This window comes from Eublepharis macularius, chromosome 6 (assembly GCF_028583425.1).
Source record: "Eublepharis macularius isolate TG4126 chromosome 6, MPM_Emac_v1.0, whole genome shotgun sequence".
Taxonomy (NCBI): Eukaryota; Metazoa; Chordata; class Lepidosauria; order Squamata; family Eublepharidae; genus Eublepharis; species Eublepharis macularius.
This window is the reverse complement of record NC_072795.1, coordinates 58,853,373-58,870,627: the sequence shown is the minus strand read 5'-3', so window position 1 is coordinate 58,870,627 and position 17,255 is coordinate 58,853,373. Positions and strand designations below refer to the sequence as shown.

Below are 17,255 nucleotides of genomic sequence, written 5' to 3'. Positions count from 1 at the left end.
AGAAACAAAAACAAAAGGAAAAATGGGAAGCAATGAAGCAACCTGAAACATAGAAAAAAGGTTGGGTCACACAGCTTTCATTCTGCAAAGGAAGTGTGGAAGCACCTTTTGGGGTGGGGACAGGGCAATCACACGCCTCCATCTGCCCACAGGGGTTCTATCTGGATAATATTTAGGAGCACTGAGCTCTTACATAGCAAAAACACACACATACACAACGAACTGACAGGAGAGGGAGCTTACATTGACGGCCACAACATCATTCTCGTAGGCTTCCCGAAGTTTGTTCATGATCTCTACTTCAGCGTTAGAGCAGGCCTCAATACTACCCTTCACGGTGATGGTCCTCTCAGGGTTATAAATCGTTAAATCCTGCAAACTAGGCAATCACAGAAGAACAAGTGAAAACCCTTCCAGGGCAGCTGTATTTCTTTGGATTTAAAACCTGCAGGATAGGTAATAATAATAAATTTTACAAACCAAAACCAGCATGTTAAATAGCTTGGTGAAGGTGAGAATGAACAGGAAGGTACACTATTTAGGCTAAAGGGAGCAATGAGAGCAAGACCCAGTGGCTTGGTATGTTCCTGTCCAGGTAGCAGTATTATCTGTCAGTGATAGGAGCTGTTGCAACTAGTGCAAGACTTCTCTCTATCTCGTACATTTTTACTCTGCCCTTCTTCCAGTGAGCAGGGAGTTCAGGGCAGCATACATGATTCTCTCCTCTCCTCTCCTCCATTTTAACCCAGCAACAAGCCTGTGAGACAAGTTATGCTGAGAGACAGTGACTGACCCAAGTTCATCCATGGCAAGTGGGGATTTGAAACTTGGTCTCCCCAACACTCTATTCAATACACAGCATTGGTTGTACATGGGGAATAGTTTCACAATTTATGTGTGGAATTCAGTGCCAGTTGACATAGTGATGGCCACAAACAGTGATGGCTTTAAGAAGGAATCAGATTCTTGAAGGATCGGTCCATCAATGGATACCGGCCCTGGTGACGAAAGAGAACTCCCAAACACAGGAAGCAGCAAATCTCTGAATACCAGTGCTAGGAAGCAGCTTTGGCCTCTATGCCCTGTTGGATGGCCCTCCAGAGTGACTGGTTGGCCACTGTGTGAAACGGGATGCTGGACAAGATGGTCTGATCACTGGTCTGATCCAGCAGGGCTCTTCTTATGCTCCTACGCACAGGTTCCTGTGTACCAGCTCTGAAGATCTGTGCGCTTGCAATCCTTTGCAGCACATAGTTTGGCTTACTTGCGCAAGCTGTTGTTCTATACGTTCCTCTTTCAGTGTGTCTGCTCTGTGCTTGTGGCACACCGTAATCTGCTTTCTAAGGGTTGTTCTATGGGGATGGCTGGTTGGTGGGTATCTCTGCCTCTGGGCAGGGGGCTGGACAACAACAGCCTTTTGGTCTCTGCTCACTTCCAGATTCTATACAATTCAGCTGTCTCTCTCAGAGCCTAACTAGACGGCATGCATGTCCTGCTCACAGAAGACATCACTAGGATAAATATACACAGTCCATGTTGTGCCAGATCAAGACATACGGCAATCCAGTCTGATAGCAATGAGATGTCACTGGTCACTAATACTTACGGAGAAATGGTGATCTTGGTCCCTGTGTCCTGCTCAATTTTCTTCAAGTTTCGTCCTTCTTTACCAATCAATCTCCCAACCAGGCTATTGTGTGCTAAGATTTTCAAAGGAATTTCTTCAGCTCTAAGAAATGGGGGGGAAAGTATCTAACCATTTACTGAAGTTACTTCTTTCCTTGCCTTCCCTTCTGCAATAAGTTCACTAGACAGAGTATAAAGAGGTCTTTGAAACATAGATAGAGGCAGCTCTGAAGTCTTTTTTTGCTGGCCCATGAAGAAGACACTGCTACACTTTCCACATATCCCCCAACTCTGTAAGGGCCAAATCTGTAGACTTAATGGTTTAAACCGATGGGCACATATCCATCACATATCTCACACTGTTTCTCCAGGAGCAAGACCACAATCTAAACACGGAAAGGGCAAGGCTGTTGTTCCACCCCGTTTTTCAATGTTCTAGGAGTAGGTAACGATATGTACAGAAGGCAACCATTGTTAATTTACACTCCTGTGCAGTATGAGTGAAGACATGACAAATACTTCACAATAGCTCCCTTCCTGCTCTGGCAACTATTTCATCTGAGTAGTGTGTACCTAAATCTCTTTGCACCCTTCTAAGTCCATTGAAGCCGAAGAGCTTAGAAGGGTGTATAGCACTGCAATGCTCCTCCTCTGAAGCTCTTGCTGATCAGCAACCAGAACCAGCTCACTGTTTCCTAAAGCTGACTGTTCCAGCTACCTATTAACACAAGTCAAATCAGATCCTAGAGATGCAGAATATGAAAAGATGTATGACTTCTCGAATGCTTACAATGAAACTAGTGTACTAAAATTAGCAGTGGCCAAAGAAGTGACATATACATCAAGGGTGGTTTTATTTATTTAATTGCCTTAGGATGAAAGACTGACTGCAACCTTAACATGGATTTAAAAGTTCCACAATCCGGCAAGACCCCTCCCATCCCATGAAAGGGCAGGAAGGGGATAGTTAAAAAGAAATATAAACACACAAAAACAAAGGATCCTTTTCAGCCTTCTGAGCTAGGCATGCAAAGGCCTGCACTGTTAGCATGTACACACACACACACACACACACATATATATATGTGGCAGCCTCATATTGAGCCATACTACTGCTCATGTAGTCTAGCACTGTGAACTCTGACACGCTACAGTCCTCCAGAATCTTATGCCAGCAGTCAAGCTTCTATAACTAAAGATTCTGAGGACTGTACTTGGAACCTTTGGCATAAAGTACACGCTGTGTCCTCCTCTATGGGAACGTAATGCTCTGCCAATCAATCACGAATCAATTCAGATCTTAAATATATCACACAAAACCCCTATTCCATGAAGAGGTCAATTTCAAGCTGAGTTTCTTTTCTGGTTTTACTGAGAATTTATTCTTCACACTGATGCCCCCCCCCTTCTGATTAAAAGATTTCAAAAGAGGACCAGCAAAGAAGGCCAAGAGATGTATGCCTTTATGCAGCAGAAGCCTTCCTAGGCAGGATTAATTATTTATGGTACTACACACTTCTCTATTTCCTCTTCCATTATTAACAAAAAACAGTTTCCTGCTTTCCCTATTATCACTGGAAATACTTACGATTTAGTTTCTTCAGCTTCCTTCTGCATAATATCAAGTATCATGCGACATGCTTCTGAACACCCCTCAGGGGTGGCGTGAATTGTGATTGGTTTTTCTGCAGCACCAGCATTTTCCTTTCGATGAATATCCACCCTGCAGCAACAGAGCCCGCACAAAGGAATCCACTAGGGGTCAGAGTAAGGTGCCCTAACATGGTGACCTAATAAAACACCAAAGGAACTGAACAACATCTATATTTTACATTTTATCCAGCTATTAGCAGCTTCAAATCATCAACTAGCAACCCATCTTCAAAGCCAACTCTGAACAAGGTCTTAGGGAAAATACTAAAGTAATATTATGATTTAGGACTCACAGGATCCTGAAAATTCAAGACTGAATTAAGTGAGAGTCCCTGGCGATACTCTTGGCAATCAAAATAGATTTTTTTTTAATTTAGTGACTATGAGCTACCTCCAACCACAGACCAATGGCTCACAAAAGTGTGGGATCAATTTATAATTGAAAAAATAACACATAATATACAACAAAATACACTACATACAGGAACATCATCTTTCTATGAAAAATGGGAACCTTTTTTTGAATTCATTGCTAGCAACGACTTGTACCCTTCAAATCCAATATATCAGAGCATAGTTGCTAAAACATTGTACCTAACAATTTAAGAATATTGTATACAAACCTATAATTGTAATTATGTTTTGTATTTTGCAAACTTTACTGTTTTTTTCTGTTATATCTGGACCTGTTGAATACTTTCCCAATAATTAATTAAAAAAATAGTGACTATGTATACTCTTACGATTCTTCAGGATTCGCAGATTTTCTAGGGTTTACTAGAATATTTAAAGTGTGAAAGGTGCAAAGCAATAAACAATACATATTACTACCAAAAACTGCCACTTAAGAAACAACTAGAATTATATATCTGAAACAAGAAGGATCAACTTATTGATATAAGTTTAGATTTCCTGGCTAATACATCTTCATTTTCTAAAGAGAATAATGTTCCCAAGCACTACAGAAGGAGACTCCCAAACATGAGCCAGTCCTAGAGGTCTATGTTCCCATCAAAGGAGGATTCTGAATGCAAGAATTCTAAAATAAGTCATATTTAAATAAAGAGGAAATGGAGAGTGTGTGAACATGTATGCACGCTCAAACAAATCTCCAATACTGCACCCCTAACGAAGGATCTGAAAAAAGACCTGCCCCTTCCAGGAGAGCTGATATCATTACTGATGCGAACAGCTGGTTCATACATGCAATGGTCAGCAGTAGCACTATCTTCATCATGAGAATCAGGGTAGCCACATTCCAGTGTGGGATAGGAACCACATTAACCTGACATAGTCAAAATAATGAGTTCTGCGGCACCTTAGAGACTTAAAGGATTTATGGTAGCATTGGTTGCAACTTGATAGCACTTAATTATGTAGCAGCCTAATAGCCCAGACTAGCCTGTTATTGTCAGAGCTTGGAAGCTTAAAGAGGGTCTGACACAGTTAGTACTTGAATTGGAACCACCAGGAAGACTGGGGTTGCTAAGCAGAGGAAGACAACAGCAAACCACCTCTGCTCGTCTCTTGCCTTGAAAACATCATGGTCCTGGAGTTGCCATGAGTCAGTTGCAACTTGATGGCACACAGTTATTAAGATCACATTGTCAGATGTACGGTACCAGAGCACCAACTTATCTTGCTTCTCACAATTCCAGCCAGGCCACAAGCATAGCAATGGCCCTGCCTGTTTCAAGGGCAGCTATGTATCACATGCACAATACATAATTTACTGACCTTTTGACAATAAAACAATTTAGGTATTTACAACTCAATATTTAAATCTGGATTATGTAACTTTGCAAAAAAGTAAAACTTTGTATGATCTATATGTCACCTTTGAAGGCCAGTGCAGATGAAACAAACACTATGTGGAGGCTGCTTTGAATGGCTCCTTGCTGGCATGACAAGCCATTCAACATGCAGCACAGGCAATTCTTCTCCACATCACCATAAACTTCCACCACCACCCCAATCTGTGGGACAAAGCACCACACAAAAATGGCCTGTGAGAAGCAACTCTGGGAAATGTAAAGCTTCATATGCCATCTGTTTCATATGCACTGGCTATCTCTCGTAGAGCTCAAGGTAAGAAATCTCTGGATGATTTGGGAGCAGCAGTTCAACAGGAAAACAGCTCTCAGATGGCAGCTAGAAGAATTAAATGGATTTATTGATTATTTCCAACATCCATTTACATCCTCATTTACAGTGTAACTAGAGAAAAGCTGCAGCGTGGAAGCTCAAAACTAATTTAAATTGCTGAAAACAACAACAACAGGGAACCAGTTTGGATGAAGCTTTAAGAATGTAGAGCCTGTTTGGAGAAAAGGACCCAACGGGCATGCATCCAATGAGCATGGGAGCCCTGCTTCCAAGTCCTCCAGTTGTCCAAACACTGGATATAATATCTGCATATAACCTAAGTGTGCAAAGTTGACTGAGGCAAGGCCTGAACTTCAGGGTAATTTCGGAGACTTTATACAAATTAACAATCATGTGGTTGAGGCCTGCACATAACTTTATGCATGTAGGTTCCATTCAAAATATTATACCCAACATAGAATCCCAGTAAGCCTGGAAGCCGAACCAGTGTACTTGAGAGGTAGAAATGTTCCCCTCCATCCCACTTTTACTGCACAAATTTAACTTCATTTGAACTAGCTACTGGGAAAACTATAAAGAACAATATAGCATAATGAAAATATATACACAAACCTTAAACTAAAAATGTCACTTGCAGAATATTTTAAGGAAAAAACCTTCAAAGACTGAGGGACTATAATCTGAAATATACTTATATACATATCCAGTTCAAAATACTACATCCCCCTTCAAAGCCCTCTCTGGTTTCAGAGTAGATGTTCCTCAATTAAGGCAAAGCTCAAATCAAGCACTATTATGCAACACTTACAGAACTGTATTTGCTTGTACTGTCAAACTATGGCACTGTTAAGCGTCTTATTACCTGCTGATAATTGCCACCTTCTCATTACACGACCATGGAAGAACCCAGAACCACCATCTGTATGACTGGATTCTGGAACCTCATAATTAGCAGCACTACGTTAGGACCCCAACAAAGGAGACAACAGAAAGACCATTTTATGGAAGGAGTGGTGGCCAATAATGACTTTTTTTGGAAAAAGAAGTGACTAAATTGGAAAAAAACCCAAATAAATATAAAACAATTTGTCTGTTTTGATATTGTAATGAGAACTGCATCTCAGTATTGCAGAGTATGAGCGAAGAGAATTTGTTTTAAAATTTAGGATTTATACTTTAAAAAATAAAAATGAAAATCATTTAAAATTCATATCAAGCGTTACAGAATATAGATAAAGCAATTCCTCCATCATCATCTCAAAAATAGATGAGGGCTCCTTCATTTTATTCTGAACTACCCAGATTTGCCTTCATATATAATGACATAAACAAGAAGGAATGAAAAAAGGATCAGAAATCCTATCAGGTTCTGATCCTATCTACTTCTGATTTTGATTATGTGTAATGACTATACCACAGAAGAGGACAAAAGTCCAATTCGTGAGCTGTTCTGCAAAGAGATGCAGGACCTCCTAGACATGTAAAGCATGGCTGGAGACATCTGAGGAAAAAATGATAAAAATATTTTGGGGCCTGAATTACGCAGAGGATATTTACTTATTCTGAACAGCAGAATTTAGCTAAAGGCTGCTGCAGACAGAGTAGAAAAATCTGGGGAAGGGGTTGCTAAATGGCAGCCCACTGCAGTTTAGGGCTACCTGTCCAGAATCACTGTAAGAATAGATGTCAAAATGAAAAGATAACGGTCATGTCTGCAGTCACTATCCAATCACCACCCCTAGAAACATATATAAACATACATCATTAGAGTCATAAAGCTTTTGTCACACGATACAAGTCAGAGCTCACCACTCTGCATTAGGGACGTAAAGGCTACAAACAGAGCCACTGTGGAAGGAAATTAAACCATGTGTGGTACTTACTTGGACTGGGTTTGCTTAGTAAGGTTCTTTATGGTCAAGCCCTCCTTTCCTATGATCGCACCAACAAACTGCGTGGGGACCAGGATCCGTAGTGGGAAATCGAGCTGTTTGGGCTGCGAGGAGCCCCCGGGGGAGGGGCCCTGCTCCCTGGAAGAGTGGCCCCCACGCCGGGATCGCTGAGGGGGCTGAGGGGAGCTCACCTCGTCGTCTGGGATGTAGGAAATCTTGAAGGAATAGTTCTCAAACTGGTGACCACTAAGCTTCTCAATTGCTCTGAAATAATAGGAAAAGAGAACAGAATTGCTAGGTCCAGAGGAGTTAGCTGTGTTAGTCTGTAGTAGCAAAATAGAAAAGTGTCCAGTACCCCCTTTAAGACTAACCAACTTTACTGTAGCATAAGCTTTCGAGAACCACAGGTCTCTTCGTCAGAAACTGTGTTTCTCAAAAGCTTATGCTACAGTAAAGTTGGTTAGTCTTAAAGGTGCTACTGGACTCTTCAGAATTGCTAGGGAAATTTTTTTGTGCATGCTCAGTAACATTCACATCTCTCACAATCATCTTCTATTTCTGTATGTACAACAGATTAGCTGCAGAGTTGGATACATAAATCTAGCCTAATTTCTGAGTGGTCTCTCTTCAAGGGAATGCCTGACATTTAATGGGACTGACTACCTGTTAAGAAAGATCAGATGGGAACAGCTGCTTCAGATTTAGAGGGTCCAGGCTTCATTTCCTTCACAGATTTCACCACTGGAACATAAGAAAAGCCCTGCTGGATCAGAGCGGTGGTCCATCTAGTTCAGCATTCTGTTTCACACAGCAGCCAAACCAGATGCTAAACAAACAGTGCATAGAGACTAAGGACTTCTCTTGGAGCAGAGGCTTGCTGCATCTGTACATGGAGGTTCTCTGAATTCACCATACCTAGTAGGCACTGATGGACATATCCTCCACGAATCTGTCTAACCCCCTTTTAAAGCCATTTATACACATGGCTATCACTACATCCACTGGCAGTAAATTCAACAAATTAATTACTCATTGAGTAAAGAAGCATTTCCTTTTGACTGTCCTGAACTATTGCTCATCAACGTCATTGGGTGCTGCTGGGTTCTAGTATTATGAGAGAGGGAGAGAAAGCTCTCTGGCAGTGGTCAGAGTGCTGGACTAGGAACTGGGGGTGGGGTTGAATCCCTGCTCTGCCATGGAAACTTGCTGGGTGACCTTGGTCAGTTGGAACTCTCTGCCTAACATACCTCACAGGGTTGTTATGAGGATAAAATGGAAGGGAGGAGAACAGTGTGAGCTGATTTGGGTCCCCACTGGGAAGAAAGGCAGGGCAGAAATTAAGCAAATAATAAATATCCACTTTCCTCAACACATGCATAATTTTATAAATCTCTACCATCCACCCCCAACCACTTGCCTTTTTCTTAAACAGAAAAGTCCCAGATTCTTTAGCAGAGGAAAGGGGTTCCCAAGGTATATGGCAAGATGGGGCAGTTGCCAGGGCCCATGGCTTCTAGTGGGGCCCACTGCTGCTGACTTCTTATTCACACATCTCCTCTGAAACCTGCATTCTCACCCTTCCACTGCCTGCTTGTGAGTGCTTTGTCACCTCTGCTTTCAGCTGCGTATGCTGCCTCATACTGCTGGAGAAGGGCATGTGGGCGGTGCACAAAGCATCAGCATTCCTGGTGGCCATGGCAGTAGCTCTCCTAGCTGTAGATACCACCCTGGACCATCGGGGAAAGGGAGTGCATGGAGTATGGGAAGCTGTGACCCTAGGTGATGGGAGAGTTTGCAAGTGGGCAAAGGAAGGATGCACAGGCAAGTGGAGGCAGGTGGGCAGAAGGGCAAGAAGGAGAGCCTAGCAGTGGGCACAGAAGGGCCGTTTCCAGACGGCTTACCTGCCTCTGGAACGTTGCGCCATATTGCAGGGAAAACGCGAAATATCGCGTTTTCTCATGTGAGTTTTGCGCGACGTCATGTGACGTCACGCAAAACTCGCGCGAGAAAACGCGGTATTTCGCGTTTTCCCCACAAGATGGCGCAACGTTCCGGAGGCAGGTAAGCCGTCTGGAAACGGCCCAGGGCCCTGAGCACTCTCTGCCCAGGGGACCTCAAAACCAGAACCAACCCTGGGTGCTCCAACCACTTAAATCATTTGAATTACCCTCTTCTGCACTTTTTCCAGCATTTGAGATCCTGTGCTCCATAGTGATGGCTCTGTTCTCCCTCTATTACAGGGTCAGAAGAGAAGCGATAAACCCTCTGTTCATTGTGTTGTCCAGGTCTCTTGGACAGTCTGCCCTCTCCCATGCTGAGCTTGCTCTGGCTTTGGTAAACCACATAGAAGTCAAAGTGGCTTGCAAAGCACAGCTTCTGGAGGGCAAAAGCAGCTTCAGCCAATATCCCTCAAAACTGAAGCAAAGGATGATCCAAGAATGAAGTTCTGGGGATGGGGAAGAAAAGAACTCAGCTGCTTTGCCCAAGGCCTTCCTGACCTCCACTGCCAATAGAACATCAACACCATAGTTTAAGTGGGTAGCCGTGTTCGTCTGCAGTAGAAAAGCAGGATTCAAGTCCAATGGCACTTTAGAGACCAACAAGATTTTCAGAGTACAAGCTTTTGAGTCAGCGCTCCCTTCCTCACTCACTTCTGAAGAAGGGAGCTCTGACTCCTGAAAGCTTACACTTTGAAAGCCTTGTTGGTCTTGTAAGGTGCCACTGATCAACATCAGCAGGAATGTAACAGAGAGGAGAAACAATAGGTCAGTTCTCTACTTAACTTGAACCATACTGCTGCTACTCTTCCCTACATATTTCAGCTTTTACCCAGAATTTCATGGAAACCAAGCTTCCTTGTTATAGACAGTATGGAGAAGGAGAAATTGGGAAGGCCTCTCCTTTGTAAGAAGGAATTTATTTATCCTTGCTTTCCTGTATGTAGACTAGGGGTTTTTCCTGTGTTTAAGTGCCCACCAGATGTGGCTTTTCCCACCACTGTGAAGGGGAAATCTTGCATGAAAATCCCGTCTTGTATGCTACAAGAATCTTCCCAGGATCTGAAGACGTAGGCCTGATGATGAGTCATTCTGGAGTTGTTACGCTGTTTGACATTGCCTCTGTTGGTAGAACATAATTCCAGAAAGAACTGGGAGAGTTTCCTTGCTTGAGCAAAGATGTAGCACCATGTCTCAGTAGCTCCTCCATAGCACTAAATCCTGAACAGTCAGGAGATTCTGCGATCAATGTGGAACTGGATAATTTATCCAGAGATCAGAAGAGCTACCTGCTAATCCCCAATCTCCAATGTTCGAATCTGATTTGTTCCACAGAGGATCACCCCAAGGAGGATTAAGCCAGAAAAATGCTATATTGAAGTGTAAGCTTCTTGATCACTCTTTCTTATGGCTCTTTCCTGCAAAATTCATGAGGATTTTGCATTGTCAGCATCTTTTTAACATATATCCCTGTGTAGAGGCAAAACACTGAAGCAGAAATAAGTCTAAATCAGCTCCTTTTGAAGATCATGCCACAATTACATTTTTCTACAATGGGAAAGAAAGTTAAGAGTGTTTTTTGTGTGTGTGTATGCAGTATATATATTATTTATTTACTTCATTTATACTCCACCTTTCTCCCCAATGGAAACTCAAAGCAGCTTTTATCCTCACAACAACCCTGTGAAGTAAGTTGGCTGAGAGCACGTGACTGGCTCAAGGTCACCCAACAGGACTCCACGGCAGAGTGGAGATGCAAACCTGAGTCCCCCAGATCCTGGTCTGACATTCTCACCATTACACCACACTGGCTCTTAGAAATGTTGAGAGCATCTTCCAAGACATTTTTCAAAATGAGGCAGGAAACCTTAGAAAGAACACACTGGGAAAAGTCTAGCAGCTGAGAATTCAGATGATAGAACTCATTGTTACGTAGTCAAATTTGGTGTTGGGCCCATGTACATGATGATACAAGACGATGATCCCTATACATTGGCACCATTTTCACTAACTTTCCTTATGAGATAAAAACCTGCGGGAGTATGTAATGTCTCACCTTGCCCTAAATGCCCCAGCAACTGCTGTAAGTCTTGCAGTTCTGGAGATGCTACCACTTTTGTAAGATGTTTAAACATTCAAACGTTCAGTTCCTTATGAAGTAAATTATTCAGCATAGACACTTGGACTGGTAGCTGAATTGGACCACTGACAAAAGCATGCCAATTTCTCCAAAATGTTGGAAATTCTGATGGTATTTAAAAGATGTTCACCACAGTAGCAAAACTAAGATTCTTCTAACACATCTACTCTTGAAGTGTCCAATAACCAATACCTTTTCATCCAGAAAACCACTCAAAATACAGACTGCGTGAAAACAGAGAGCAAAACCAAGTGGGTTAATGCTGGTTCAAGGCTGCAGCAACTTGCTGGTAATGCAGGTAAAAGGTTCCAAGATTAGTTTACTGTGGGAAAACATCTGTGCTTTGCATACCAAAAAGCAAGGCACTGACACAACAGAGGATGGGCATGACACTAAAACCTGTTGCAGCTCCACACCAAGAAAATAAAATTCCTGCAATCAATATCCATTTCATGGGGTGAGCAGGGCATATGGTCTAGGTGGCCCTGCTTTCAGACAAGAATTAGACAAGTTGACCTTTTCAGTGTCTTTCCCTCTGTGGCATCAAGAGCGTTTGCACAAATGTATTCAAAATGTATTCTGTTATTCTTCATATATTTTTAACTAGCACTGGTTTGTTCAATACTTTGCAAGCAACCCAACTATAATTTATGCCTTATTAAATTGACGTGAAATGACTAAAATTGAGAAGTCAGCCTTTACATTTCATGGAAATAAATTCACACCAGCAGTAACTAGAAATCAGAAATGACTTCAAAACAAAAATTACCAGTTCCAATTCAGAATATATTTGTCACAATTAAGTGCCACTGAAAACTATGGGACTTAATTTTAATGGCAACTAGCTTATCTTCCTGGATTCAATGAGACATAGATAGAGTTTGCTTCAGCAAGCCCAGGGCCATACTCATTTTCATATATGAATACTAGCTTGATACCTGTGCTTCGCTACGGTATTTAACTACTTTAAATCTATAATACTTATGGCTATGTAACATTTTTTTTGAGTTGGCAACCCTAGTGAACTTTTAGGGGAAGACTGGGAGGTGCATTTTACCTCAGGAGACATTCAATGACTCTCAATAGCAACCGCATAGAATGTTTAGAATGTGGGGGGTGAGGACCAATCAGGCCGCATACACAAATGATCTCTGTGTTCCAACTTGTCTCTAGGGGGGCAGAGGAGAGGAGGTGTGGAATGTTGTGAGCCCCAATCAGCTCACATATGCAAATAACTTTGAAAGGCTGGCCCAATCAGGGAAGAGTGGTCAAGCTGGCAGTGGGCAGGGGTGCAAGCAGGGAGCAGCCTGCCAGTCAAACAGGGAAGCTGTATCCTTTTGGGAAAACACATTTTACCTCTTTTTACACCCTTAGGGAGGGGATTTCTTAAAATCCCTTTTTAGTGGGTGTTTACATCATGACAGGAATGTTCTCCCCAAATTTCATGTTTCTAGGTCCAGGGGTTTGGGCTGGGTGTTGATGAGTCAGTCAGGACACTTATCTTTCTATATACAGCTAATGGTGACATACTGCTGTAGCACAAGGAGTCTTGCCCTGGTTCAAACAGCCTCCTGTGTCAGGAGGAAGGCTCCTTGTACCGGAGGAAAGAGCTGGCACTAGCAGATCCAACCCATTGTTAGCTGCCAAGATTTTTTATCTGAAGCTAACAGTGCAATCCCAATGCAGAGTTATTGTACTCTAAGTCCATTGATCTCAATGGGCTTAAAAGGTGTAATTTTGCTTAATATTGCACTGTTAATGTGTTATGCTACAAACAAAACTCTGGTTGTGTTCTTCTACTGACACACAGGTGAGAGTTTTTCTTACCAGTCCTGCTTTTGTACAGAATTCCACTGGTCAGAGTAAATTTTGTCTCTGTTGTCCTAAAGACATAAGCGTTGTTAAGGAGAGTGGCATTTCCCCCCGGAAATTAACTTTTTTAGGCACAGCCATGAATCCTGTTGTTCTCTTTTCAAAAGAGGAATCTGATTTCTCTTTGTAGTTTTCTGTTACACCTCCATGCACCCCTTTGTCACTTCAGTCCTTGCAGGTTTTTTTGATGTTGCACACCATAGGGCGGTGCTGTACCTGGAGGATAGGAAGGTTGGCAAAAATATTGCCTGCCTCTGAACACTGGAAGACTGAAAATCTGAAAATGTGTAGAACCTGCCCCTACTCTTCACATTTCTTTTGATCAAAACGGAACTGATTGTTTCCAGCTCCATATTCCTAAAAAGAGGGAAAGAAATTGATTGCTCAATTTCAAACATAAATTGATTAAAGAGGAATTAAGAGAATTTGGCATCTCATACATGGGCTTCCTTGTTCATGAAAATAACACTGCTCTGCAGTCTTATTCAGAAAGATTGCTGCTAGTGATGGATACTGATTCTAACTCAACTGCTAAGCAAAAAATACAGGAGACATTATCAAGAAAGAAAACCCCAAAACAAGAGAGAAAGAGGGGAAATCAGAACAGTTACTTACACTTTTGCTTCTTCTTTTGTTGCATATGTAACGTTGACAACTGCTGTTTCTGACTCGGTATTAACTACAGAAAACACAACATAAACCTGGATTACCAGGAGGAAGATCTCATAAGATAGTCTTTTGTTCTGGAATGATTTAATATTGAAATTTCAGTTTTCATGATTTACTAGGACTGGTAGGCTGGTTGAATGACTGGTCAAACATTGACCACTGGTCCATGAAGCCCAGAACGGCACTGTATAGGTGACAGCTAATTCTTTTTGTTATGTACTGTCATTTGTTAGTAAGAGCAAAAAGAGAGCTGCTTGCCCCCCAACCCTGCAGCCGTGAATAGCAAGCCCAGCAGTATTGCAAATCTTCAGGCATCTGCAGGCAAGGACAAGAGGTCATCACTCACCAAGGGCCACAAGTTTTTGCATTTATTACAATTTCATTATTTTGGATTCCACCAAAAATTTCTGCCTTCCCTGTGCTGTTGATGTCCCAATTCCCATGGGGAACAGCATGAGGGGGAATCCAAAGTCTGCCGTGGGAGGGGGGATCAGTGCAAATGTGCTCGTGGAAATGATTGGCAGAATACAACTCACCGTCTCACAGTAACAGTTTAACCAATTCATTTTTTTTTTGTAATGAGCACAAATTTCAAACCTGTTGATGGTTAAAGTAGGCAGCACCCTACCACCTGTGCCTGGAGCTTCCCCATGTTCATTTGTGTTGCTGCAGTTGTTTCTGATTCCTGGAAAGACCAACCTGGAATGGAATTGTAAGATACATGCAGAGGAAGATCAACAGGATGGAGTAAAGAAGGGCAAGGGGATGAATCTGCTTTCTCCTCTGCAGAACTGTGCAATTTCAGCTCCTTGTCGTTTCTTCACTCCAGCCCCCTAACTTGTATGGCTGTTCCTTTGCATGGATCCTGGAACCCCAGTAATTATTTTTCTCTGGCTTGGAAAGAGTTGCAGCAATGGAAAGGAACACAGAAAAGCTATGCCTTCCACAGACAGAGTGGTAGGATACTGTCTCTAATCTTCCTCTTAATTAAGACTTTATGAATACTTTATTATTGTTTGATTAGAGATGGGCATGAAACGAACCATGGAACAAAATTCCGGACGGAACGGCTGATTCGTAGTGAAAGAAACACGTTCCATAGGGCTGCGTTTTTACGAAACAAACAACTTTTTCCTACTGTTCCGTTGCCGGTTCAGGAAGCCAGACACTTTGGCAATCCATCGCCCAGGCAATGGTAGCAGTCTTTTGGTTGCCCCCAATCTGAGGCCTCCACATTTGATTGGCAGCTGTCCCTGCCAACTAAACAGCTCCCATTCTGGCCCATCCAGCCAGGAAAAGGGCCAGCTTCAATCTCTCTGAAACTTGGGGGGTCTTTAGGACAGTGAGGACTATGTCCCCTGCAAATTTGGTGGGTATTGGACATTGGGAAGGTCAGTTTGTAGCCCCTCAAAGTAGCTGCCAGCAGACACGCCCGTTTTTTCTACTGTGAAGAGAAAATGACAGGAAAGGGAGGGGACGAATGGATCATGCCTTTCCCAGGGTTCAATCTTTCTGAAACTTGGAAAAGTCTTTAGAGGACCGTGAGGACTAGGTCCCCTGCAAATTTGGTGGGTATTTGACATTGGGAAGGTCTTGTTTAGTTTGGCTGAGTGTGAAGGGGCCCATTCTGGGCTCCCTTGAACCACGAACTGGTTCACAAACCGGCTCAACTTCGGTGAAGTTCATGGTTTGTGTTCTGTGAAACTGAACAAACCACGAGGTTTGTTTTTTCCTGGTTCGTGCCCATGTCTATGTTTGATAGTATTTGACCAAAGCTGCTTTTTTTTACTGGTTAAGTGTTCAAATTTATCATATATAAAACATTTTTCTAAACCCTTATGTCATCAAAGATTCACATAACCATTTCAGTTCACAGTGACTGTGGGAGAAACAGTCTGTAATGACTTTCAGCCATGATGGCCCATGCTAAACTGGTCTGGGTGCATATGGTGGAAAGGCAGCAAATGTGGGCTTTCAGCTGCTTCATCTGGTCACGTGGATTCGACCTTGCAGGCTCAGTTCAGCCTGACTCAACTTTTGGGACACTATCCCTCATTCCTGTTGGCTTGCAGAGGCATGCCCAAAGCCATACTGGGGCTGGATTCAGCTTGTGAGGCTTCAGTCACACAAACAGCTGAAAGTCTACATTTGCAGCATTTCCCTTATGGATGCAACGGACTAAAATGTTCTCATGAATCATCCATAAGCATAAGAAAGGTCATTTTTCTGTTCACCAACATGGTTTTGGAAATGGCTGGACATGATTACATTAAAAGATTAATTATACAGCCTTGAAAGGTTAAAATGATGGCAATGATTTCTTTTACAAGGCATTTGCTAAAAGACAGGATACAGCAAGCTATGACAAGACTGTTAATATAATTTATGATCCAGAATTTTATTTTTAAACAGTATCAGCCTCACAACAGACACTGCTTTGCTGAAAACATATGCCTTCTATATTGAAAGCCACCTGGCAAAAGACTAGGGTGGGTGCCATTATGTCAATGGCACAACATCATTTCTGGGCCGAACCCAGAAGTGACATTATGTTGTTCTAGCACACAGTGAAAACTCTATGGTTTTACTGTAGAGTTTTTGCTGAAGCAGAAACTAACATGATGTCATTTCTGGGTTCGCCCTCAAAATTACATTATGGTGTCAACAGCTGGTAGCTGCCGGCAGGAGTTCTCCTGCTATAGACCTTAGCATACCTTCAGACCAACTTGCAGACCCAACTGAGTTTTTAAATATTTTATTGAGAAGATATTATAAATATCTGGTCTCAAACCCAGATGCTCTATTTTCATAAAGCAACAAATCTCTAAACATGAAATTGCTGCTAGCTATGAACAAGCATGTGGGAATATTCTATAAAAAGATGTCTTCCATTTTTTCCTATAGAGTATATAACTTGTATCAAAATGCTTATAGAACTGGTGGGCCAGTAGTTCTCTTGTGCCTCCTTAAATGCATCTCTTATTTGTCCAGCTGAGGATGGGTATGTGGTTCAAGTAGCAAAGTAGGTAGGGAATAGCCAGAAACAAGGAAAGCTAGTCACTCGTTATTATTACTCATCTCAACATCAGTGGCAAATTCTTAGCTAGCCTGGAACTTTTTATACTTGAACCCCACAGTTTGAAAGAAGAGGCCCAAACAACCTGTAGCTCTGCAGTGCAAGCCAGCAACAGCTGGGGTTTCCATGAGAGAGGAACAAGGAAGGCAATTTAAACTTCAGATTTCAGAGTATGTATGGTACCCGGCGTAGTAGAAAGCTCTCTAACAAGATCTGGAGACAAT

At 42.3% G+C, this 17,255-nt stretch overlaps 1 protein-coding gene across 3 annotated transcripts in view; it reads right to left on the bottom strand.

Moving 5' to 3' along the window:
* Positions 1-17,255, bottom strand: part of IGF2BP2 (insulin like growth factor 2 mRNA binding protein 2) — a 123,487-nt gene that overhangs the window by 24,184 nt on the left and 82,048 nt on the right. For all 3 annotated transcript variants that reach the window (XM_054982668.1, XM_054982669.1, XM_054982670.1), the window contains exons 5-9: positions 13,902-13,965; positions 7,269-7,541; positions 3,215-3,349; positions 1,607-1,729; positions 244-379 (exon numbers count right to left, since the gene is read on the bottom strand). In XM_054982668.1, coding sequence (XP_054838643.1) covers positions 244-379; positions 1,607-1,729; positions 3,215-3,349; positions 7,269-7,541; positions 13,902-13,965 — 731 coding nt within the window. The remainder of the gene's footprint in view (positions 1-243; positions 380-1,606; positions 1,730-3,214; positions 3,350-7,268; positions 7,542-13,901; positions 13,966-17,255) is intronic.